The sequence below is a fragment of the Coregonus lavaretus genome (genome assembly GCF_964263955.1).
Source record: "Coregonus lavaretus genome assembly, chromosome: 13".
NCBI classification, from domain to species: domain Eukaryota; kingdom Metazoa; phylum Chordata; class Actinopteri; order Salmoniformes; family Salmonidae; genus Coregonus; species Coregonus lavaretus.
In genome coordinates, this window is record NC_140000.1 from 13,053,047 (window position 1) to 13,073,991 (window position 20,945).

At 41.7% G+C, this 20,945-nt stretch overlaps 3 protein-coding genes across 3 annotated transcripts in view; all 3 read right to left on the minus strand.

Moving 5' to 3' along the window:
* The window catches only part of LOC311139364 (sperm acrosome membrane-associated protein 6-like), a gene marked incomplete at its 5' end in the record, with an annotated part of 1,014,348 nt that overhangs the window by 917,571 nt on the left and 75,832 nt on the right, over positions 1 to 20,945 (minus strand). The gene's annotated exons all lie outside the window — the stretch shown is intronic.
* LOC311140208 (uncharacterized protein) lies at positions 1,751 to 12,137 on the minus strand. Its single transcript, XM_084175160.1, has 2 exons — positions 11,991 to 12,137; positions 1,751 to 5,015 (listed from the first exon to the last, which is right to left on the minus strand). The coding sequence occupies exon 2, from the start codon at positions 4,913 to 4,915 to the stop codon at positions 2,876 to 2,878; it is 2,040 nt and encodes a 679-aa protein (XP_084031286.1). The 5' UTR covers positions 4,916 to 5,015; positions 11,991 to 12,137; the 3' UTR covers positions 1,751 to 2,875.
* Positions 16,319 to 20,872, minus strand: LOC311140214 (chemerin-like receptor 1). The gene is made up of 2 exons (XM_084175167.1): positions 20,716 to 20,872; positions 16,319 to 19,483 (listed from the first exon to the last, which is right to left on the minus strand). Exon 2 carries the CDS (start codon positions 19,468 to 19,470, stop codon positions 18,325 to 18,327), a length of 1,146 nt encoding a protein of 381 aa, XP_084031293.1. The 5' UTR covers positions 19,471 to 19,483; positions 20,716 to 20,872; the 3' UTR covers positions 16,319 to 18,324.

Genomic DNA, 20,945 nt, shown 5'->3' on the forward strand with positions numbered 1-20,945 from the left:
CTTTACACTGACACTTATGTAGCTGATGTGGAATTGCTAGCTAGTTGGTGGTGTGCTAGTAGAGTCCATCATGCAAGTGACGCTGTTGTTGTTTCCCTTGCTTTGCACAGGACATTGCTATTGCCGCGCAATAGGTAATGCTCCATGACTGTATTTCATCCGGTATGTCAATGAGTCATGCGTGCGGCGGACCTTCGCAGCTGTGGAAACAAAGGCTGTGTTCCTCTGCTCAGACGCTGCTGACATATGACAGATCTTACAACGCCTGGATAGGTATTTTACGTATCAGCTAACCAAGTTATTGCAATCTGGTGCCCGACGGCACAGTCAATGACGTGGCACGCAACCATTGGTTGATGCATGCAACGTCTGAGCAAGGGAACACAACCAATAAATTGAGCTTGAATGCACTCACTTAAGCTGAGCACCCCTTGTTGACAGAGTATGCACTTTTGGAACCATTAAGTGATTGTAAAGTGTGAACTCCACCCATCCAGCGAGCTAAATCATTGTCCCAATCCCAAATCGACCCCTAGACCCTACGCACTTGTGGAGATTTGATAGGATTTGACAGCTGCAAGCAATATGGTAATAGCTCCACTTGCTCACTGATGGGCTAGGCGGAAGTTTCACCATGTTGTCAACACCTGTCAAATCCCAAAAAGTGCATAGGAGGTAGGGCCTAGGGATCGATTTTGGATTGGGCCATTGGATACAGTCCGATTCTCTACCTTTCTCACCAAAGTGTGCACTTGCTCATGCCCCCTCAAGGCATTGGATTAGTGTAAGCATTAGTTTCCATTGTATAGACCATTTACTTTCAGTACACAAGGGGAGGTGGGACTAGTGGGGCAGTGCCCACTTCGGGGAGAAGGGTCAGGAATCGGGAAGCATCCCTAGGGAGACCTGCCAGATGAAGGACAGGTACATTAGGAGTAACCAGTGCAAAGGATAGTCACGCTTGTCATAACCTTGTCCCCAGGCTATTGTGCACAGCACATATAAACCTGGGATATCAATTATCAAAGTTGGCCTTAGTGGGAGTGACCATCAAATTCTAGAAGAGTGACCTACTGAGTAAAGTATTTGTCATTTAATTTGAGCGAATCACACAACTGCAAAGTTAGGGGAAAGGTGTTGTGGGAGATGATTGGTTGGTAGATTAAGCAGATTGAACCAATACCTATGCACTGGGAGTTTCTCCCAGTCTTTCTGTATTGGCTAACGAAGGCCAAGTTTGACTCGTTGGTCCACCAGACTCTTTGAGCATTTGGGAAGAAGTTTCTGGGAACGAGATCACGCTTGTCATAAAGAGGCAATTTTCCTTTCCCCCCAAGGACACCTCTGTCCTTCTGGTTACATGATTCTGTACAAGTCTGATCTACTGAATTGCTTGTGTTCAACACCTGGGACACAGATGGATCACAGATCAAAACTCATCCATTTAAAAGTCTGAACCCACCATGATGTTTCTTTATAGTCGAGAAACTACATCCTAACTTACATATCATTGATATAAACCATAATCCTATGGATCCTAGACATGGTACTTCTATAGTACCTTGTGTAGGAGGTATATTCCACCGTGTGTAGGCAACACAAAGCACTGGCAGAAAAAGATCTAGCCTACCACCAGTTGGAAAGTCACAAAAATGACATTTCCACCTTATCACATGATCGCATTCATCATTAGTTGAAAACCATGACTGATGGGTCATTTAAAAGATAAATCATTTGATTTCTAGGAATATACATTTCTTTCAACTTTAATGGCACAAAATTAACATTTAAATCAGGGCCAATGCATTTGTTCACGTTTGGTAGGCAATAAAGGAAGCAACAGTACCATTTGAAAAGGCTAATTTCCATCACAATGCTACGTGTAGCTGCATTGGGATCACTAGGCTTTGTCCTGCCTTACGGAAAAACATGCTGATCATGTGTTAACAGATCAGTGGCCACCCGGAGGACTGGCAGCAGAAATCATCTAGAGCAGTGGTTCCCAACCTTTTTTGGTTACTGTACCACCAACTGAATTTTGCTCTGCCCGGACAACCCCTAAAGTACCCTCTCATGTGAATTTTACCAGTAGGCCTATGGTCTCATAACCACTGATCTAGATGACATTCCTGGACTGGTAGTTTGGGAACATCTCACCTTGACAGGTTTTTTGATATTGTGAAAGACACCATGGTTGTAAAGGCTTGGCAATTGCAAATAAATAATCATCTATTAAGTTATTTTAAAGTGAAATCCCAATGGAACTGCACTTTCAAAAAAACGTTTCTAAGAAATGGCCAGTCATTGTTACCTCAGACCACCTTAACGCTTTGCATTGGTCCAAATCTATCTGCAAAAAAGTTATTTCCACTTGGTCTTTAGCAAATTGTGCGCGACTACTAGCTTCAATAATGCTCTCAGAGCATATTAAGGCATTATTCCCACACCATGGCATTTCCAAAGGTTTAACTGAAGTAAGTAACCAAAACAATCTAAAACATTGATAAAAACAGACCTCATTCACATGATCGTATAAAATACATAAAAAATCTAAGTAATTCCCAGTTCTTAAGTCACCATCTCGATCTATGCAGTGCTACATCATCAATGTCATCCTACTCAGGTTCAGAATGACTGACCCACCCACCCCAAGAAGCATACTGGTTGTAGTTCGTCAAGTTATAGGAAAATAAATGCCTGTTAACTGCTCCATCATCAAGGAAAGAATCGTAAATTGAGACGTGCACGTAACTCTGACTTTCGTAAATCATGAACTGAGGTCTGCATAACATTAGTGCAACAATTTGAGTTATGTGCATCGATCTCAAGTTGGGGTTCGACCCTCAGGATATAAATACCATGCATATCGTTTCCATTATCCAAGGTTATCGGACCCATGAGAACTCTGGTGTTTCAGAAACTTCTGCAAGGAGGAAAAAGTCTCTGTACACTCAGTGCATTCGTACAGCACCTCTGCTGGACCAATTTTCTCACCATTCCCACCCTTGACATTGTCAATGTCCCCATGACTCACTAAATCCTTTACATTGTCTTGGTCAGAGTCCAGGTCTGGATTGGAGTCAGCAGTGTGAGATGCCTGTCCTTCCATGTTTGTTTCCCTGTTTGACTGACTTGGGTGATTCTCAAGATGGCGTGCTAGAGCAGAGGAACTCCGGAAACGACTTGGACAGCGAGGGCACTTAACCATTTCACTACCCGGTTCCCTTTTGTGGTACCGCAAATGCCGTTGGTACACACACAGCAGCCCAAACTTTTTCCCACATTCATCACACTTGTAGTTCCTCCGTGCCTTAGGAGCAGCGAATGCTTCTCCAGTAGATGTGGTTTGCTGATGTTCACCATTGTCACTGTCCAATTCTGCTACAACACGGTCTAAATACTTCTTGGGTTTTCTTTCAGATGACACATTCTGTTCCAACACATCAGAATTCAATTGGGAACCACCATCTGGTTTAGAATGCAATGCCAAGTACTTAAGACTTGGCTTCTTCTCTAATTCAGGTTTGTGATACATGGCTATATGCCTCCGGACATCACAGCGTTGTGGAAAATGTTTCCCACAGAGAACACAAGTGTGAAGAGTCCCCTTGTGGGATCTATTGTGCCGAGAAAGACTACTAGAGTGACTGAATACACGGTGGCAGTGCTTGCATGGATGTAATTTTGTGCCAGATCCTTTTTTATAAAGTGGGGGCCTTCCTCCCTTCCTTGCAGGTGCTTTTGTTACAATGCACTCAATGCCAGTATACCTTCGCCGCCTTTTTACAACTCTTTGTGACTCTGAATCCTTATTTAACTTGTCAATTTCTTCCTGTGTTTGATGAGTAAGATGATGCTCCTTCAAGTCTGTTAACTGCTGGAAGCGATCTCCACACAAACCACAGCGGTATGGTCTGAAAGAGGATGGTGTTTTGGAATCAGATTTGCCATTGTGGGTCTTCACATCAACAGTTGCGTCACTGCTGTACTGTTGGGTCACATCGGTATTAGGGGTGCCGCTGCTGTACTGTTTGGTCACATCGGTGGGGGTGCTGTTGCTGTACTCTATGGTATGTGATTGCTCATCTTTCTGAGACTGTTGTTCGATTTTGGATGAAGAGTTCACAGATAATTGTTTGTCTTTAGAATGACTGAGTAAGTGGCTCTGCAAGTCGGAGAGCCAGAAAAAACACAGATTACACTTCTTACAGGGATATGTTTTCTGTATTATGTTCTCTTGACCATTGTCTGACTTCCCCATTTGTCTGAGCCCCAGTGATCCATGCCGCTCTTTTTGATGAGCATACATGGTCTCTCGTTTCAGAAAGCGTTTTCCACACTGACCACAGCAGTAAAATATTTCATGGGCATGTTCTTGGAGATGTTCCCTTAACCTCTCTTTATCTGTGAAGATCTTGCAACACAAGGTGCACTTATAACCTTGCTCTAAATTCCGATACTGGTGATGGCGTTGTAAACTCAGCTGGTTGTTAAATGATTTTCCACATGTTTCGCATCGGTACTGTTTTAGAGGAGAGACACTGCGGCACTGGGAGTGAGATACTGTGTTGACATGTAGATCCGTTTTTGCTGGCTTAGTTGTGAGTACAATGGTCTTTGAATTCTGATAAGGTGAAGGAGTTGAAGATGGCTGTTTGACAGAAGAAGGGTTGTTTGATGGCCCAGATCTGTCAACCACTATGAAAGTTCCATTTTCATGGAGAGCATACTCACGAGGAACTTGAAACCCATTGGGCAAACTGTCAAGGGAAAATGAATCTGTTTGTTCTTGAGTCCTGAGTCGTTCATGAACAGTAATGTGTTTTACCAAGTCAAGGTAGCGCCTGAAGCCATCCCCACATTCTGTGCAGATGAAGGCATCAACATCTGGTTCAGCTGAGCTTACGTAATCCATTAGGGTGTGTTCAATGATCAAAGTTCAATGTTAAACAAGGTTAGTTCCATTCTTCATGAGCAGCTTGTTTTGTAGAGCTCTTCCTTTGTCTGGTCAACAACTGTGAAAAAGATAAAAAATAAGTTACTACTTTACTAAACATATGGGGCAGGTGCTGGTCCTGACTAACTATAACAGTTTTAGTACACCACCATGAGTAGGAACCAAAATTATTGGATGTTACAAATTTACAAGACCCCCCTGCACCATCAAGCCTCTCCGATATCGGCTTTCAATTCTGTTAGCAAGGCTGACACTTTTTTAAACAAAGGAATTCAGTCTCATTCAAATTAGATGGAGACAATTGACACACCTGTATTGTCCGGATACTGGCTCCTCCTAATATCAAAATGGTAGCCAAACAATTACCTTGATCGAAACCTTAGTCTGCTTCCAATACCCTCAGGTCAACCATATTGAGGTTTCACCACACCCAGTAAGGGTTGATGAGTGATAAAGTTTGATGTGACAGTAACTATCAAACACATTTCAGAGATTGGTAGGAAATGGACGTGCTAATGATTAGAATGATGCGTCAGACTGGGTTAAAAAGGAGCAAAACATGAAAGTCCACTTTTAGTAGTAAAAAATATGTCGCCCAACAGGTTTCCCCACGATAAAAGTGAATGGTACGAGCACCCTCCAAAATCTTCAAGGCATTTAGACTTGTGCTTTCCAGCGACAGCGCAGCTTTACACAGCGAGGTAAAACGGGACACTCTGTTATGGCGTACACAGAGTAAAAAAATTCAGACCCTTTACTCAGTACTTTGTTGAAGCACCTTTGACAGCAATTACTGCAGTCTTCTTGGGTATGATGCCTCAAGCTTGGCACACCTTTATTTGGGGAGTTTCTCCCATTCTTCTCTGCAGATTCGGTCAGGTTGGATGTGGAGCGTCGCTGCACAGCTATTTTCAGGTCTCAAGAGATGTTTGATTGGGTTCAAGTCTGGCCTCTGGCTGGACCACACATTCAGATCTCTCTGTACTTTGCTCCATTTATCTTTCCCTTGATCCTGACTAGTCTCCCAGTCCCTGCCGCTGAAAAACATCCCCACGGCATGATGCTGCCACCACCATGCTTCGCTGTAGGGATGGTGCCAGGTTTCCTCCAGACGTGACGCTTGGCATTCAGGCCAAGTTCAATCTTGGTTTCATCAGACCAGAGAATCTTGTTTCTCATGGTCAGAGTCCTTTTGGTGTCTTTTGGCAAACTCCAAGCGGGCTGTCATTTGCCTTTTACTGAGGAGTGGCTTCCGTCTGACCACTCTACCATAAAGGCCTGATTGGTGGAGTGTTGCAGAGATGGTTGTCCTTCTGGAAGGTTCTCTCATCTCCACAGAATAACTCTGGAGCTCTGTCAGAGTGACCATCAGGTTCTTGGTCACCTCCCTGACCAAGGCCCTTCTCACCCGATTGCTCAGTTTGGCCGGGCGGCCAGCTCCAGGAAGAGTCTTGGTGGTTCCAAACTTCTTCTATTTAAGAACGATGGAGGCCACTGTGTTCTTGGGGACCTTCAAAGCTGCAGAATTTTTTTGGTACCCTTCCCCAGATCTGTGCCAGCTCAATTTCGAGTCTCATAGCAAAGGGTCTGAATACTTAAGTAAATAAGGTATCTTAAAATTGTTTTATAATAATAATAAATAAATATATATATATATATATATATATATATATATATGCAAACATTTCTAAAAACCTGTTTATGTTTTGTCATTATGGGGTATTGTGTGTAGATTGGTGAGGAATTGTTTTTATTTAATCCATTTTAGAATAAGGCTGTAACGTAACAAAATATGGAAAAAGGGAAGGGGTCTGAATACTTTCCGAATGCACTGTATTTCGTCTTTGCGAAGCGTATTCCTCAAGCTCTGTCATTCAAATGTTTTCATAGGCACTAAAACGACATAGCATGTTACAAAATTGTGCTTCGTAGCTCCGTTTTGATGTACGGGTTGTCACTTGTCAGGGACTAGTCCAAATTCACGTGTCGCCACCCCCATTTCCATGACGAGTGCTAGCTAGCTAGCCAGCTAACTAGCTGTGTGAGAGTACTTGACGCCGTTCACTGAGGATTAGTGCTCCCTAGGATCCTTGGGACATCCCTACCCTAAACCCTACCATAACCCTGACCTCTCTAAACTTAACCCTTACCGTAACCATTTTAAATGTCAACTTATTCAATGGGGTAGGGACGTCCCAAGGATCTTGGATAGCAAGGACCGTTCACTGAGGCAACGCATGGTGCGAGAGTGGCAAATTTTGTGACCGAGTACGTTTACATGCACACTAATAATTAGAAATTAAACTGATTATGGCATCAGGCAGAGTATGGAAGTAGTCATGTAAACACCTTACTCTGCTTATCTTAAATCGGCGTAAGGTCAAAATCGAAGTAAGCATACACCGATTAAAACACCTGGTTTCTGAGCAACCTTACGATTTATTAGGACGTAAACAGCTTAAAATCGGCATGTGCCAGCACCGGTAGCGCAAGCCTCCCTCTATATGCGCAAGTGAAGTGAGTTTGGAAAAACTTAAAGTATGCATCTTAGAAATTGTTTTCATATATAAACGTTATATGTCTGAACTCAGAATCAAATAGGCTTTGCAAAAATAACACTGTCACTGTGCTAGAACGTTTATTTTGATTAGCAATTTTCTACATTTATTTAAGTCCCATCAGGTAGCCTGATTTCAGATGTGTCCATGTAAACAGGATTAGAGAAATTGATTGTTTTAAACCAAACTATTACATTAATCTGACTATCCACAATAATCTTATTGTTTTCATGTAACCGTGCTCATTTATGTTTTTCCTTTCAAGTGACAACTACCATAATTCAGTGGCTACAGTCCTACAATCGATGAAAACATAACTAAACACCAATACATAGAAAATGTGTCCTATGTCGTTGTTTTCCAACTGGCTAGCATGAGGCAGCTCAGTCTTAAGAGGCACATCTTTTGCTGGAATCTGTGCAGTTTATCCGCCTTTCCCTAGAATGACACAGTTTTTCCATTAAAATAAATAGTATCTCTGGTGCTCCTAAATGTTATGTGGTGCTTACATTAACCTCTACGGGATCGGTGTCCCGTATACGGGACGGTTGAGTTAACGTGCGCTAATGTGAACTAACCCCCCCCCCCCCCCAAATTGTAAAGTGGTTATCCCACTGGCTATAGGGTGAACGCACCAATTTGTGAGTCGCTCTGGCTAAGAGCGTCTGCTAAATGACGTTAATGTGCCCTTGAGCAAGGCACTTAACCCTAATTGCTCCTGTATGTCGCTCTGGTTAAGAGCGTCTGCTAAATGACTAAAATGTAAAAATGTAAATGTATGACGGTTGTAAGTAACAGCAAACTTTCCAGGACATAGACATGTCTTACAGTTGAAGTCGGGAGTTTCCATACACCTTAGCCAAATACATTTAAACTCAGTTTTTCACAATTCCTGACATTTAATCCTAGTAAGAATTCCCTGTCTTAGGTCAGTTAAGATCACCACTTTATTTTAAGAATGTGAAATGTCAGAATAATAGTAGAGAGAATGATTTATTTAAGCTTTTATTTCTTTCATCACATTCCCAGTGGGTCAGAAGTTTACATACACTCAATTAGCATTTGGTAGCATTGCCTTTAAAATTGTTTAACTTGGGTCAAATGTTAAGTTAGGTGAATTTTGGCCCATTCCTCCTGACAGAGCTAGTGTAACTGAGTCAGGTTTGTAGGCCTCCTTGCTCGCACACGCCTTTTCAGTTCTGCCCACACATTTTCCATAGGATTGAGGTCAGGGCTTTGTGATGGCCACTCTAATACTTTTTATTTTATTTTATTTCACCTTTATTTAACCAGGTAAGCCAGTTGAGAACAGGTTCTCATTTACAACTGCGACCTGGCCAAGATAAAGCAAAGTAGTGCAATAAAAACAACAGAGTTACATAAGGGGTAAAAAAAAAACATAAAGTCAGAAATACAACAGAAAATATATATACAGTGTGTGCAAATGTAGCAAGTTATGGAGGTAAGGCAATAAATAGGCTATAGTGCAGAATAATTACATAATACCATGACTTTGTTGTCCTTAAGCCATTTTGCCACAACTTTGGAAGTATGCTTGGGGTCATTGTCCATTTGTAAGACCCATTTGCGACCAAGCTTTAACTTCCTGACTGATGTCTTGAGATGTTGCTTCAATATATCCACATAATTTTCCTTTCTCATGATGCCATCTATTTTGTGAAGTGCACCAGTCCCTCCTGCAGCAAAGCACCCCCACAGCATGATGCTGCCACCCCCGTGCTTCACGGTTGGGATGGTGTTCTTTGGCTTGCAAGCGTCCCCCTTTTTCCTCCAAACATAACGATAGTCATTATGGCCAAACAGTTATATTCTTGTTTCATCAGACCAGAGGACATTTCTCCAAAAAGTACAATCTTTGTCCCCATGTGCAGTTGCAAACCGTAGTCTGGCTTTTTTATGGTGGTTTTGGAGCAGTGGCTTCTTCCTTGCTGAGCGGCCTTTCAGGTTATGTCGATATAGGACATGTTTTACTGTGGATATAGATACCTTTGTACCTGTTTCCTCCAGCACCCTCACAAGGTCCTTTGCTGTTGTTCTGGGATTGATTTGCACTTTTTCGCACCAAAGTACGTTCATTTCTAGGAGACAGAATGCATCTCCTTCCTGAGCGGTCTGACGGCTGTGTGGTCCCTTGGTGTTTATACTTGCGTACTATTGTTTGTACAGATGAACGTGGTACCTTCAGGCGTTTGGAAAGAGGTCTACAATTTCTTTTGATTTTCCCATGATGTCAAGCAAAGACGCACTGAGTTTGAAGGTAGGCCTTGAAATACATCTACAGGTACACCTCCAATTAACTAAAATGATGTCAATTAGCCTATCAGAAGCTTCTAAAGCCATGGCATCATTTTCTGGAATTTTCCAAGCTGTTTAAAGGCACAGTCAACTTAGTGTATGTAAACTTCTGACCCACTGGAATTGTGATACAGTGAATTTTAAGTGAAAGAATCTGTCTGTAAACAATTGTTGGAAAAATTACTTGTGTCATGCACAAAGTAGATGTCCTAACCAACTTGCCAAAACTATAGTTTGTTAACAAGAAATTTGTGGAGTGGTTGAAAAACAAGTTTTAATGACTCCAACCTAAGTGTATGTAAACTTCCGACTTCAACTGTATATGGGCAGAAAGCTTAAATTATTGTTAATCTAACTGCACTGTCCAATTTACAGTAGCTATTACAGCACCATGCTATTGTTTGAGGAGAGAGCACAACAACAACAAAAACGTATCACGGCAACTGGTTTGATATGTTCACCTCTGAAGGTAAATAATGTACACTTACACACTTACACTTTAGTCATTTAGCAGACGCTCTTATCCAGAGCGACTTACAGTTAGTGAGTACATACATATTTGTATTTATTTTTCATACTGGCCCCCCGCAGGAATCGAACCCACAACCCTGGCGTTGCAAACACCATGCTCTACCAACATCCCTGCCGGCCATTCCCTCCCCTACCCTGGACGACGCTGGGCCAATTGCGCGCCGCCCCATGGGTCTCCCGGTCACGGCCGGCTACGACAGAGCCTGGATTCGAACCAGGATCTCTAGTGGCACAGCTAGCACTGCGATGCAGTCATCTTGCTCTGATTTGTATTACCATATCATTTTTGTATGTTCTCTATAGTTAGGTACTAGAAAATGTATCAATTGACCAATTCGCCACATTTGGGCAGACTTGATACAAAATAGTCCAGTTTTGCAATGCTTCATTGGATCAATCTGAAACTTTGCACAAACTGCTCTCATCTAGTGGTCAAAATCTAAATTGCGCCTAAACTGCAATATTATATTATGGCCTTTCTCTTGCATTTCAAAGATGATGGAACAAAAAAATTAATAGAAAACGTTTTTATTTATTAATGATCTTTTACCAGATCTAATGTGTTATATTCTCCTACATTAATTTCACATTTCCACAAACTTCAAAGTGTTTCCTTTCAAATGGTATCAATAATATGCATATCCTTGCTTCAGGTCCTGAGCTACAGGCAGTTAGATTTGGGTATGTCATTTTAGGCGAAAATTGAAAAAAAGCCTCTGATCCTTAAGAGGTTAATGTTCTTTACTCAAAATTTATGAAATCAGCTTTCTGAGTACCTTTGTAGAGCTGTTTTAAGCACAATCCATACAGATTTTTTTTTTATTCCAACTATAATAATACAAATATTGGCAGATATATCGGTTATTATCGTTAATATTTCCATTCAAAAATCGGATCCAAAAATCCCATATCGGTCGGGTTCTACTAAATACCTACATTTATAGTTAATGATTACTTTTGTATAGTTATGAAAAATAAATAATTCACATTTTTGAAAAAGCTGGAATTGTTAGAGATTTTTTAAAACACGTAGCTACCTAAATCAACTAGCTAGCTATCCATACACAAAAATACAATATAAGTGGCCATTTTGGAATAAGTTGGCTAGCTAGCGTAGCTACTGTATTATTATCTAAACAGGGTTCGCTAGTTAGATAGATAGATACCTTGCCCAAATACATTTTTGTATATATATAACATAATTTCACTAGATTACCTTTATGACAGTCTGGCCAATGACTATAGTCAGTTAGTTATTATTTGCAGGTGTAGAGCCAGATTTAAAGCATCGTGACAGATGTCTTGATACCAACAAAATGTCGGTCTGCTGCTAGCCCCCAACTCTGCAAAAACTATCTAGCTAGTTAACAATGTATTTCAACGAAATACGGACTTATGAAATATAATGTGTGTGTGAAATGCCTTGTATCTGGCTTGTAAGGAGACAACCGGCTGACAGCAGTAAGATACCTAGCTAACTAATTTCTTCGCTTTTGATTGCGCAATGATGCCACAGCTACAACTACGTTAGCTACCGTAGATTGCGCGAGGCCTATCTGACCGTTCATAAAGCTAGCTAGCAAGGTTAGGTACCAGTTGTATCGGATCGAACACTCGAATGTACTTACCACATTTCTAAAGTCCGATTAGTATAGACTTTCTCTGCCCTTTCTTTATATCGCTCCACCTATGTTACATTGCGAATCGTGTTCTGTCCACCCCCTTCATCATTTGTCGGCATCCAGTATTGGCTTTTTCTACATAGTAACTACAAGAATCGGGGGAGGAGAAAGGGGCGGAGACCATCCGCTATTGTTGTTATTCTTCTTCTTCTTCTTCTTCTTCTTCTTCTTCTTCTTCTTCTTCTTCTTCTTTGGTATTATGGCGGTCTGCAAACAAAAATTAGAGTTGCATGTCGCCACCTACTGTATTGGCGCTGTACAACCCTACTATTCTGTTGTATGAATTCATTACACTTTGTGAAAAATTGCACTACCAACTAACCCTGCACCAATTAAAACCTCACTACTATTCCACTACATTGGCCCTATCTGATCCTACATGGAGGCAAGCAGCCTGGGAGGACAGGACACTATCGTTCAAAACATCTTGTAACTCTTCTGCCTTAAAATCTCGTACACCCAAGTACTTCTCTGCAACTGCCACCAGAACATCTATCCTCTGTGATTTACATTCCATTCCTGCGGCACAATTGACAACCATGGCCATAAATGCAGAAAAATCATTCCTATCACTCTCTGTTGGCCTCGGCCTACTCACAGGGATCCATCTTCCTCTACTACTCTCTTCGCTGCCTCAGCATACGACACCTGCACTAGTCTGATCCTGGCAATCAAATCAAATCAATTTTTTTGTCACATGCGCCGAATACAACAGGTAGACCTTACAGTGAAATGATTACTTACAAGCCCTTAACCAACAATGCAGTTTTAAGAAAAATAAGTGTTAAGTAAAAAATAGATAAGTAAAAAATAGTTAAAGACCAGATGTAAATAATTAAAGAGCAGCAGTCAATCTTAACATGCCTTTCTGTCACCAGGCACCTCTGATCTCCAGCACCATGGGTACCTCTACAGTTTACACACACAACTTTTCCCACCGATACTACAGATTCCTTTGTCTCATGTCCTCCTGCACACTTCTCACATCTAGGAATCGCCCTCCTACACACTGCTGCCACTTGACCATAAGCTTGACACCTAAAACACTGTTATGGATTTGGGACAAAAGCTCTCACAGGATAACTAACTCTGCATCAAAACTCAGTAGTACAGACAGTGTCTTCTTTGTTTCACCACGTTCTCCACTGGGTCTGCGTCGCACCAAACTAATCTTCAACTTCAGTTGATCCACTTAACACTTAATGCCACCCCAGTTATCACTCCTTTGAATGGCACCCTGCTCCGGAGAGGAAAACAAGTCACAGATCTTTGTCCCCAATCACGTGGTGCGGAGCGCACGCTCCCTCTGGAGAGCAGAAATGCAAAAAAATAAGCAAGATTCCACCTCGAGTCACTCAAGTCACTTTAACCGACCCAACATTCCGCAACCTCTTCACCACCCAACCTGACACCACATACAGTGGCTTGCGAAAGTATTTACCCCCCTTGGCATTCTTCCTATTTTGTTGCCTTACAACCTGGAATTAAAATGTATCATTTGATTTACACAACATGCCTACCACTTTGAAGATGCAAAATATTTGTTTATTGTGAAACAAAAAAGAAATAAGACAAAAAAACAGAAAACGTGAGCGTGCATAACTAAGCTTGGCACATCTAGCCACTGGGATTTTTGCCCATTCTTCAAGGCAAACTGCTCCAGCTCCTTCAAGTTGGATGGGTTCCGCTGGTGTACAGCAATCTTTAAGTCATACTACAGATTCTCAATTGGATTGAGGTCTGGGCTTTGACTAGGCCATTCCAAGACATTTAAATGTTTCCCCTTAAACCACTCAAGTGTTGCTTTAGCAGTATGCTTAGGGTCATTGTCGACTGTTGCTTTGAATTATTTGAAACAAGTTATTTTTTTCATTTCACTTCACCAATTTGGACTATTTTGTGTATGTCCATTACATGAAATCCAAATAAAAATCTATTTAAATTACAGGTTGTAATGCAACAAAATAGGAAAAACGCCAAGGGGGATGAATACTTTTGCAAGGCTCTGTATGGATCTCCCAGAAGGCAAGGATCCATTCTCTCCAAAAATCTCACTCCCACTGGGCCAGAGGTCTCTTTGTCATAATCACGACGAGGCTCAAACTCTGTGTTCTTCACCGCACCTGCCACCGCAGTTAATTCATCCTCACATTGGTCACATTCAATTTCCTTCTGTAGCTCTTCCAAAAGTTCCATGTTCATTCAAAACATGTTCCACTTTTCTCCTTTTTTTCCTGTCCGCCATCTTCTCCTTCATGAGATCTTCCAGATGGCTTGTGCATGCGCCCATTCCATATTTACTTATAATACACTATATATACAAAAGTATGTAAACACCCCTTGAAGTTAGTGGATTCGGCTATTTCAGCCACACTGTCGCTGACAGGTGTATAACATCGAGCACACAGCCATGCAATCTCCATAGACAAACATTGGCAGTAGAATGGCCTTACTGAAGAGCTCAGTGACTTTAAACGTGGCACCGTCATAGAATGCCACCTTTCCAACAAGTCAGTTTGTCAAATCTCTTCCCTACTAGAGCTGCCCCGGTCAACTGTAAGTGCTGTTATTTTGAAGTGGAAATGTCTAGGAGAAACAACGGCTCAGCCACGAAGTGGTAGGCCACACAAGCTCACAGAACGGGACCGCTGAGTGCTGAAGCGTGTAGCATGTAAACAGTGTCTGTCCTCGGTTGCAGCACTCACTACCGTGTTCCAAACTGCCTCTGGAAGCAACTCCAGCACAATAACTGTTCGTCGGGAGCTTCATGAAATGGGTTTCCATGGCCGAGCAGCTGCACACAAGCCTAATATCACCACACGCAATGCCAAGCGTCAGCTGGAGTGGTAAAAAGCTTGCCGCCATTGGACTCTGGAGCAGTGGCAACGCGTTCTCTGGAGTGATGAATAACGCTTCACCATCTGGCAGTGTGACGGACTAATCTGAGTTTGGCTAATGCCAGGAGAACGCTACCTGCCCGAATGCATAGTGCCAACTGTAAAGTTAGGTGGAGGAGAAATAATGGTCTGGTGCTGTTTTTCATGGTTCGGGCCAGGCCCCTTAGTTCCAGTGAAGGGAAATCTTAACACTACAGCATACAATTACATTCTAGACGAGTCTGTGCTTCCAGCTTTGTGGCAACAGTTTGGGGAAGGCTCTTTCCTGTTTCAGCATAACAATGCCCCCGTGCACAAAGCGAGGTCCATACAGAAATGGTTTGTAGAGATCGGTGTGGAAGAACAAAGTCTGGCCTGCACAGAGACCTGACCTCAACCCCTTCGAACACCTTTGGGATTAATTGGAACACCGACTGCAAGCCATGCCTAATCGCCCAATATCAGTGCCCGACCTCACTAATGCTCTTGTGGCTGAATGGAAGATAGTCCCTGCAGCAATGTTTCAACATTTAGTGGAAAGCCTTCCCAGAAGAGTGGAGGCTGTTATAGCAGCAAAGGGGGGATCAACTCCATAATAATGTCCATGATTTTGGAATGAGATGTTTAACGAGCAGGTGTCCACACACCTTTGGTCTTGTAGTGTATGTTCCACTTTTCTCAAAATTTTCCTGTCCGCCATCTTACCCCCACCTCATGGCCACTCCATTCTTTTACCAGTATCAGTCTTGTAGACTCGTACACTGTGGCTGGGCTGACCACTATTCTTGTGATACATTGTGGCCAAAATATCAGTTATAACCTTCACCGTACTGAAGAGATATAGCTAGATTGACTGAAGTTATAAAAATAGGCTACCTTGAAGGACACCATAATATTTTGCCTGTAGCAAGTTGAACTTCTACAAAATGTGAATGGATTACAGAGTTGATCAAGTCAAGTTATATTCAGTTATGATTAGGTTGTTGATGATGATGGTGATGATGATAATCATCATGATAACATGTATTGTTCTAAAGCTGCAAATGCATGAAGTTCAATTGGCAGAGAAATGGTTGAAAAATAAAAAAAGGTTTAAACCCAGTTGAAATGAGAGGGGGAATCAAATTGTTAATTGCTTCCTCCCTCATTGATCTAATAACATTGGACAGGTCAAAGCAATACACTATGAATTAATATAAAAATCAGTAATTTAAAAATGTCAGGAATAAACCTAAATAGATAGGGGTGGATTCTTGACAGGAGCCAAAGGTGATTTATTTTCAACATTACATTACCATTTATTCTGTCTAACTGTGACAGAGCTCTGCTGCCACCATGTGGCAGAGCTGGTTATGCCTTCTGGAGATGTCTGGCAAATAGAAATAAAGAATACAGTAGTCATGTATTCAATCATTTAATAACATCATACAAATATACACATAAAAAAGTATACAAATACAAACACATACATCAAAGCATTAAGGAAAAACAAAATTATTTCAATAATAAACAATACAAGTTTCAACCACAGATAATAGTCACTTTGTTTAATATTAGCTTCGTTTTTACAAAAAAAAGTATATACAAAAAGTGCCTTAAATGAAAAGACAGACAATTTATATCCTCAGCTTGAACAACGACATGTGTGCATCATACAAGTTATTCTTATCTTATCCAGTATTCTATGAACAGTATACCCCACTTTCAACATTCTCATAATTAACTTTATTGCCCATACAAAATCAGTCCTTAAATGTGTCCACAGCCCCCATAATTTTCTGAATCACCATAAAAAAAAAATCAAACTTATTGATTTGAATTCAGTCCTGGAGATGTACCTTGTTCAAACTGAGTACAGGTGCCTTGCAAAAGTATTCATCCCCCTTCGCATTTTTCCTATTTTGTTGCATTAAAATCTGTAATTTAAATATATTTTTATTTGGATTTCATGTAATGAACATACACAAAATAGTCCAAATTGGTGAAGTGAAATGAAAAAAATAACTTGTTTCAAAAAATTCTAAATAATAAATAACGGAAAAGTGGTGCGTGCATATGTATTCACCCCCTTTGCTATAAAGCCCCTAAATAAAATCTGGTGCAACCAATTACCTTCAGAAGTCACATAATTAGTTAAATAAAGTCCACCTGTGTGCAATCTAAGTGTCACATGATCTGTCACATGATCTCAGTATATATACACTTGTTCAGAAAGGCCCCAAAGTCTGCAACACCACTAAGCAAGGGGCACCACCAAGCAAGCGGCACCATGAAGACCAAGGAGCTCTCCAAACAGGTCAGGGGCAAAGTTGTGGAGAAATAAAGATCAGGGTTGGGTTATAGAAAAATATCCAAAACTTTGAACATCCCACGGAGCACCATTAAATCCATTGTTAAAAAATTGAAAGAATATGGCACCACAACAAACCTGCCAAGAGAAGGCCGCCCACCAAAACTCACAGATCAGGCAAGGAGGGCATTAATCAGAGAGGCAACAAAGAGACCAAAGATAACCCTGAAGGAGCTGCAAAGCTCCACAGCGGAGATTGGAGTATCTGTCCATAGGACCACTTTAAGCCGTACATTCCACAGAGCTGGGATTTACGGAAGAGTGGCCAGAAAAAAAGCCATTGCTTAAAGAAAAAAAGAAGCAAACACGTTTGGTGTTCGCCAAAAGGCATGTGGGAGACTCCCCAAACATATGGAAGAAGGTACTCTGGTCAGATGAGACTAAAATTGAGCTTTTTGGCCATCAAGGAAAAGGCTGTGTCTGGCGCAAACCCAATACCTCTCATCACCCCGAGAACACCATCCCCACAGTGAAGCATGGTGGTGACAGCATCATGCTGTGGGGATGTTTTTCATCGGCAGGGACTGGGAAAATGATCAGAATTGAAGGAATGATGGATGGCGCTAAATACAGGGAAATTCTTGAGGGAAACCTGTTTCAGTCTTCCAGAGATTTGAGACTGGGACGGAGGTTCACCTTCCAGCAGGACAATGACCCTAAGCATACTGCTAAAACAACACTCGAGTGGTTTAAGGGGAAACATTTAAATGTCTTGGAATGGCCTAGTTAAAGCCCAGACCTGAATCCAATTGAGAATATGTGGTATGACTTAAAGATTGCTGTACACCAGCGGAACCCATCCAACTTAATTCCAGGTTGTGAGGCAACAAAATAGGAAAAATGCCAAGGGGGGTGAATACTTTCGCAAGCCACTGTACATGCACAGCGTTCAAATTCTATAATCCGGCCTTAAACATTCCCTTAAACTAAGTCTCGAGCTTCTAATGTTTGTATTTTCTTTGCTTTAAATGATGTCAATCATGTTATCGTAAAGCCAAAGTCAAATATCCACATTGTGTGGTCAATAACGTTTTTCTCATTATGATATAAGACCTTATACCTCAGCATCAGAATAGGACTTCTCCTTGCTACGGCTTGTAAGTCCAGAGGTTGTGTAGGTGTGGTTGGACCTTGACACTTCCTCGGTGAAGGCACTCTCCAGAACCGTCAGAATGGACTTGCGCAGCTTATCCTTGAAGTCCTGGCCCATGAACACATACAGCAGGGGGTTCAGACAGCTGTTGAGGAAAGCCAGGCTGGTGGCTATGGGGACCCCGATGGTGGTGACATGATCTAACCTGTAGCTGAACTCAGCGGCCGCGCTGTTCACCATCTCGATCAGGGCCATGATGTGGTAGGGGGCCCAGCACAGGAAGAAAGCTGTGATGACGGCGGCGATGATCTTGAATGGCCGCCCAGAGTGGCTGGCTAGGTTGCGGTTCCTCTTGAGCCGGTGGATGATGACGGCGTAGCAGGTGACGATGACGGCGAATGGCACCACGAAGCCCAGCAGGAAGCGGGTGATGACCATGGCCTGATGACGGAACACTCGCAGCTCTGCCACCTCCTTTGTGTCATAGTCATCAGAGAAACCAAAGTTGTTGAAGCAGTTGATGATTTCTTCGTTCTTGTAGGACGCCCCGATGTCCCGGAAGACAAAGTAGGGGGAGCTGAGGACCAGGGCCCACAGCCAGACACCCAGACTGATACAGGACGCCTTGCGTATGTTCCGATGGTTCTGGGCCCAGACAGGGCGCACCACGGACACACACCTGTCCACGCTGATGACCACCAGGATGTAGACACTGGAGAACATGTTGAGGAAGCTGATCGTGGAGTTGAGCTTGCACATGAACTTGCCAAAGGGCCAATGAAAGTCCATGGCCGTGTAGGTCACGCTCAGAGGCAGGAATGCTGTGAAGAGGAAGTCGGCCACAGCCAGGTTGAGGAACCACACCGTGTTGACTGTCTTCTTCATCTTGAATCCCGTCACCCAGATGACAAGTCCATTTCCCAGAACCCCCAGCACGAAGGCCAGGCAGTAAACGATGAGGGACATGATGTTGAGGGACTGCCGGAGCTCTGCGTGCTCGTCAACGTAGTCGTCATAGTCGTCTGTCCCATTGCCTGGCGATGAGTCGTTGTGAGACAGCTCTATCCAGTTTACAGGATACAAAGGAGTGGTGGTTAACGCCATCATTGTGTTTGAGAACCTGAAAGGTTAAAGAAAAAATGAGGTTAATTTTCAGGGAAGATGACAGTTTGATAGTATGCAGTAAATTAATTATGAGCAAAGTTGTCTAATCTGCATAAAACATGTAATATTTTCATATTTAGTATGCTGTTCTATTGTTAGGATAAATGACCTTCACCACACTTCAGGCATGCTGCCTTACAATTGATTCCCCCCAATACTTGCTGTTCTTATTTACATCTCCTAGAGTTCACTGACACACTTTAAATGTACTGAGAATGCATGAATTTATCAAAAAATTAGTTGTGCAATAATGTGAAATTTTACTCTACATTAAAATATTGAGAGAATGTTTGAGGAGTTGTTCTGAACAAAAATACATATTATGTTCAAAGTTGGTTGCCCAATCCCCATATATACCGGTAAGTGAGATTTTGATTTCACAGTGCAACCTTTCCACCTTTCTAGTGCAATCCATCACAGAACGAAGTACTTGTTGAATTAATGCAAGTTGTGCAACACTGGGGATTCTGACAAGTAACCCAATGTGATGAAGCAGACAGAGTCATAATTAAGGTATTTCTCCTTAACTTGCCCTCACAAGTCACAAAGGTAGAACATTTTGGTAACCCCAAGATCATTATAAAACTGAAGAATGTGCACGCTATAATTCGTTTTTTGGGGGAGGAATTATGGAAATAGAAAACGATTTCTTCAGAGTTTCACAGTACAGCAGCCTATCTTCTATACTATGGAATTGAACTGTCCAATGAGGAAGGAATGTTTCTCATATAGAATGAAAAATAAAATGTAATTCGGTTGATATTTCTCATCTAGTTGGATAATGCGTAATATGCCTATAAAATGCACTGTTTAAGTTACCTATTTATCCTGTACAAGGCATTAATTTATTTATTCAAATTTGTTAGAAGGAATGATGGATTCATTCAGTTATTTTTTTTATTACAGTTCATGCCGTTATTATAGCATATCTTCCCAATTATTTGTTATTAATAAGTTAATGTTACCCTCAACTGGTATATCATGATCTTAAGACATAGACATAGGCTACACATCAAATTATATGAATTTAACTTTTGCACATGTAGGATATTTATTCGCAAAGTATTTAAAAGGTATGGTACAGCATTTATATTGTTCTATTCGTTCATCAACTGTTGACGTAGAAGCCTACAAATACCAATGTAATACGATTACTCTAATGAATGGTAAAAAATGTTATAGACACACCTTGAATAAAGTGTATATTCCAATCAGAACAGGCGAATGGAGTTGTCTCCTCGGCTTGAAAGACGTTGTCTGGCACTAAACCGCTACGACTACACTGTTGTAGTCAGGAGCGCAGACTGTGTAGTATCTTGAAGTGTGTGACGTCAGTTCTTCATACTTTCAGCTAGAAGACAAAGTTGTAAGCGGCACTTCACATGAGATGATTTCTGTGCAAGAAACACACAATTCAA

What these genes read in the sequence shown, in the direction of transcription:
- LOC311140208 (XM_084175160.1), bottom strand. Translation starts at nt 4,915, where the DNA reads ATGGATTACGTAAGCTCAGCTGAACCAGATGTTGATGCCTTCATCTGC.
- LOC311140214 (XM_084175167.1), bottom strand. Translation starts at nt 19,470, where the DNA reads ATGATGGCGTTAACCACCACTCCTTTGTATCCTGTAAACTGGATAGAG.